The sequence below is a fragment of the Dipodomys ordii genome, unplaced genomic scaffold (assembly GCF_000151885.1).
Source record: "Dipodomys ordii isolate 6190 unplaced genomic scaffold, Dord_2.0 Scaffold208, whole genome shotgun sequence".
In the NCBI taxonomy this organism is placed as follows: Eukaryota; Metazoa; Chordata; class Mammalia; order Rodentia; family Heteromyidae; genus Dipodomys; species Dipodomys ordii.
This window is the reverse complement of record NW_012267424.1, coordinates 778,088-783,027: the sequence shown is the minus strand read 5'-3', so window position 1 is coordinate 783,027 and position 4,940 is coordinate 778,088. Positions and strand designations below refer to the sequence as shown.

The 4,940-nt window shown below is 53.3% G+C and overlaps 1 protein-coding gene across 1 annotated transcript; it reads left to right on the top strand.

The window, feature by feature from the left end:
- Positions 1–871: 871 nt before the first annotated feature.
- Positions 872–2,356, top strand: LOC106000088 (sperm motility kinase-like). Its single transcript, XM_013035289.1, has 2 exons — positions 872–2,009; positions 2,067–2,356. Exons 1-2 carry the CDS (start codon positions 872–874, stop codon positions 2,354–2,356), a joined length of 1,428 nt encoding a protein of 475 aa, XP_012890743.1.
- The last annotated feature ends 2,584 nt before the right edge of the window (positions 2,357–4,940 follow it).

Sequence of the window (4,940 nt, the reverse complement as noted above, 5' to 3'; positions counted from 1 at the left end):
CCAAGATGGCAGGTTGACACTGAATATTCAACTAAGGGTTTTCTGGAGGGCAACGGACCCTCCCATCCATAATGGCATTGAGTGTTCTCTACAAGAGACCCGACTGTCTGCCCCAGTGCCCAGCCACTTCCAGCTCTACACCATCCACTCACCATGATCACGCTGCACCGTGGCCTTGGTGCATGTGCCTCTTCCATCTTGTAGAAAGCAGAACAAATCCTGATTGACCAACTTGAGCCAGAGGTGCCTGAAGCAGATTGTAAATTCTAAATAATTAAATATGAATCTCCACAATTTACCTAAGCAAAGCTTTTTCCTTTCTTTTTTTTTTTTTTCCAGTCGTGGGACTTGAACTCTAGGCCTTGGCACCGTCCCTGAGCTTTTTTTTGCTCAAGGCTAGCACTACCACTTGAGCCACAGTGCCATTTCTGGCTTTTTCTATGTATGTGGTACTGAGGAATGGAACCCAGGGCTTCATGTATGCTAGGCAAGCACTCTACCACAAAGCCACCTTCCCAGCCTACTTTTTCCTTTCTTAATAGTCCTTAAGGCCAGTGAGAAAGACAACCACTGTGGGGTCCACCAGCCATGCCTGGGCCTCTCCCTGCTCTGACCTCACAGGGGCCACTGTGACGGAGTGAGGGCCCAGCGCACATAAGGAAGCGGCCTGGACAGCATTTGAGTCCACCTAGCAGGAAGCTGTTGGCGGTGACCTGCTGGACTCACAGCTAGCTGCTTTGCAGCGCTGTGTGGTGTTTGTGATTTGCTTCCCCAGTATTTCCCCTTTTGTCTGGCCATCTGTTGGGTTTTATTTTTCCCTTTCCTTTCCCTTCCATCTCCTCTTGGGCCGCATGGCTCATTCTTCTCCGTGATGTTTAGTGACATTGAGGAGGAGGGATCTTGGCTGGGCTCTGGGGACAGCTCCTTGGAGGAGCTGCTCAGGGCTCAGTACCGGGTCCTGAGGGACATCGGGGAGGGCGGCTTCGCCGAGGTGAAGCTGGCTCAGCACCTCCTCACCCACACCTTCGTGGCCATCAAAGTCATCCCGAAGACCAAGGACGATGCCATCCTTAACATGGAGAGGGACCTCATGAGGTCACTGGACCATCCCAATGTGATAAAGCTATACGAAATCATAGAGACGGACGAGCTGGTCTGCCTGGTTCTAGAATATGCAGAACGGGGCAACCTTCAGGACCTGGTGGATACTGTGGGCTGCATGTGGGAGGAGGAGGCCCGGTCTCTCTTTAGGCAGATAACACATGCCACGTGCTATTGTCACAACATGGGCATTGCTCACCGTGACCTAAAATTAGACAACATTTTGCTTGACGCCCAGGGCAAGCCAAAGCTTTGTGATTTTGGCCTGGGCGTCAGGTGCCTGGAAGGCCAGAGGTTGCAAATGGTGTGCGGCACCCTGCCATTTTGTGCGCCCGAAATCCTGACTCACGAAAGCTACGATGGCACCAAGGCTGACGTCTGGAGCCTGGGCGTGGTGCTGTACACCTTGGTGGTGGGGCGCCCCCCGTTTCGGGGAATCACGACCGTGCAGATGGAGAAGGCGGTGCTGAAGGGTGAGTTCGGCTTCCCCGCCCACGTCTCCGCTGACTTCCGGGATTTGGTCACCAGCATGGTGGCCGTGGACCCCAAGCGCAGGCCCTCGCTGCAGCGCGTGTTGGAGCACCCCTGGCTCCAGCAGGGGGTGCAGGAGCCCCCAGCTCCGGAGAGCCACCCCCCGCGCCCGGACCTCTCCATTTTGGAAGCCATGGCTGGTATGGGCTACGACCCACAGCAGGTGAAAGAGGCCTTGAGTGCCAAGAGCTACAATGCGCTCATGGGCGTCTACCTGATGCTGGAGCAAAAGAAGTCAGAGTCCGGGGACCAGAGCGACCACCCGAAGACCTTGCATCCCGCCATGGCGCTCACCGGGGCTCTGTCCTTGCGTGTCCCCCCAGCCAGATCCAGTGCGTTTGCCCTGCGCTCCTTCGCCCGCAAGGAGGACCAGAAGGGCAGCACCCAAGCCCTCCACACATCCCCAGCCTCCTCCCCTCCCCTCCCTGCCCCAGCTCCAGCCCCCGACGTCCTGGCGGAGACAAAGGACAGCGGGCCCCACGAAGATCCAGCAGAGTCCCAGGACTCGCCCCCCGCGGGACAGAGTTATATCGGGGTGAAGAGCAGAAGGGTGTGGAAGAGACTGAGGAGGTGCCTGACGTGGCTCCGAGGGCTCTGTTGCTGCTTGCCGTTGGGAAAGACAGAGTGCCGGAACAAAGTCGTCCCTGTGGAGAGCGAGAAGAGCGAGGAAAGCGAGAAGAGAGAGGAGAGCGAGAAGAGCGCGGAGAGGCTGGAAAGCAGTTAGGTGGACACGGAGCTGGGCTGCTACGTTTTGGCTTTGCTATACTTAATACCCTTGCCAATTCCTAAGCAAACGTTCTTTGGTTCCCAGGGGCTGGAGATGCATGGGGAGGAGAAATGTAGGGTTGTTCTTGGGGATGGATACCCAGAGAGAAAGCGTCAATATAGCACCACAGTTACAGCTGGTGCCGTGCGCAGATGAGTAAGTGACATGGCTTTTCCCCTGTGTGCCTGCAGGAGCGAATCCTGACCTGGTTATTGGGGATGGGCCAAGCAGGAAGGTGGCTAGTGTGTCCACACATGTCCCGGCTGGACTCTCTCCAGCACATGGGGAGTTGTGCAACCAGCCACAGACAGAGGAAGTCTGGCCTCCAGCGCTAGCATCCTTTGCAGAGGATGCTTGAGCCTGCCTGGAAGTGAGTATCCCCTTGGCTTCCACCTGACTTTTTCTTGGGTGTTAGAGATGGTTCCTAGGAACCTGTTCCCTAGGGAAAGGGGATCAACCACTCCTGCAATATGACATGAACCCATTCCTGCAGACAGATCCTCTGACCCCACCATCTCTCCTAGCCCACCCCAGCTCTGCTGCACTACAGCTGTGTCTAACACATCAGCCCTCGCCACCTCCATCCACATCTGCCACAGTTGAACTATGAGGGGAAGAGCAAATGTAGGACAGTCCCCCACTGCCTGGCTGTGCAGACAGACATTCCTAGCCACTGCTAAGGCTGGCATCTTTATTACTGAGCCTTCCAAGGCTTGGCAAGGTCCCAGAGGGAGGGGCTACAAAGCTGGCTGGCACAGGAGAAACATCGAAGAGGTTGTGGGATAGGGCAAGCCAAGCCAAGAGGCTGAGTGAGTGGTGAACTGCTGGCTGACACAGTTTCGGGAGCTGAGGAAAGATCAGCCAGAAGACAAAGAATGTGGAGTTGGAATTTTCTGGAAGCCTGTCTACCCCCTATCCACCTACACAGGTCAACCATGCAGGATCAGGATCCTGGTTGGCAGAGAAGGGGTTAAGGAACCCCTTGCACTTTGTGTGCATGCGGATTGACCCAGGACCCTTTATGAAGCAGGGTGCTGAGAGCTTAACCCTGTGATATTAGTTAGTCAGCAGGCTGAGATTTGGGAATCGAGGCTCAGAGCCAGTCTATTCAGACTCTAATCTGAAAAAAAAAAAGCAGCTAGTGTGGCTCAAGTTGCAGAATCTCAGCCGTGAGCACATCAGCTGGGCAAGAAGGTAAGTTTCAGTACTAGCACAAAACAAGAGAAACAAACCAACAAAACATGGACAAAACCCTCTGTGAAGAAAAGGTGGTTCTTAAGTTTAGAGAAAAGGCAAAGATTCTGCCCTACCAGCCACGGGGGCAATCATGAGGCTTGCCATTGTGTTCGGTAGCTATGTAATTTTTTAATTTCTTAAGGCGAAGCCACAGGATGGATGCCACAGACATGGACAGAAGTCTAGGCATCCTTAGATTGGATGTTGGTCTAGGGTAGAATGTTAGATAACAGGTTTATCATTGTGGTCAGGGCCTGTTCGTGGGGTTCAGGATTTAATACAGGTGTCAGGCTACATTTTAGTACTGCAGCAAATGCTCAGTACTGTAACCAATGCTTGACATAAACAATTTAAAAAAGGCTTATTGGTTCACAGCTTTGGTGGTTTCACTTTAGCTTAGATGCTTTTCTCTTGATTTGTGTCTGTGATCACAGAGGGAGTATGGGGGAGGGGAAGGTCATTAGCCTCATGGCTGGTGTAAAGAGAGGAAGAGGAAGAGTCTTGGGTCCCAATATCTCCTTTCCAGTGCACATCTTTAGTGACAGAACACTCCCTCAGTCCCGCTCCCTTACAGGTTCCACAGTACCATGTCTGGGGACCAAGTCTTGCTTATCCCAGCCATGGTAATAGCCAAGTGGAGATCCCAGCAGACAGTGCAGTGGGCTGCCAGCAGGCTCCTAGAAGTGTGGGAAGAAGTGAGCCATCAGGAGAGAAGAGGGCAGGGAGAGGAACGTCTGAGGGAACAGGCATGCTGTGGTGAAGGTGCTTAGGGGAAGTCAAGAGGTGTTTTTCTAAAACACCTCTGGGTGTGCTCTAGCTCTTGAATGACCAATCAAACTCACTTAATAATTATGTGTGGTCTCGGTATTTCTTCTCTGTGGGCACTTGACACACATGTTTTTGTTTTGTTTTGTTTTTTTGGTCGGCCATGGGGCTTGAACTCTGGGCCTGGGCACTGTCCCTCAGCTCTTCAGCTCAAGGCGAGCGCTCTACCACTTGAGCCACAGCGCCACTTCCGGTTTTCTGGTGGTTTATTGGAGATAGGAGTCTCACGGTCTCTCCTGCCTGGGCTGGCTTTGAACCGCGATCCTCAGATCTCGGCCTCCTGAGTAGCTAGGATTACAGGCGTGAGCCACCAGCGCCCGGCTTTGACACATGTTTTGAGTGCATTCTGCTATGATATTTATTGAGACTGCAGTTCTGAAAATTCTAATACAGACGGTGAGTGGCAGAGGCCCAATGGAATCCAGGTTTTCTCCCACAAATTTCCTGATCTGCCCAGTGTTGCAGGTCTGGCTTCTGCTGC

What these genes read in the sequence shown, in the direction of transcription:
- LOC106000088 (XM_013035289.1), top strand. Translation starts at nt 872, where the DNA reads ATGTTTAGTGACATTGAGGAGGAGGGATCTTGGCTGGGCTCTGGGGAC. An exon ending in CCGCAAGGAGGACCAGAAGG is followed by an intron (nt 2,010 to 2,066) that starts GCAGCACCCAAG and finishes TCCCTGCCCCAG; the next exon opens with CTCCAGCCCCCGACGTCCTG.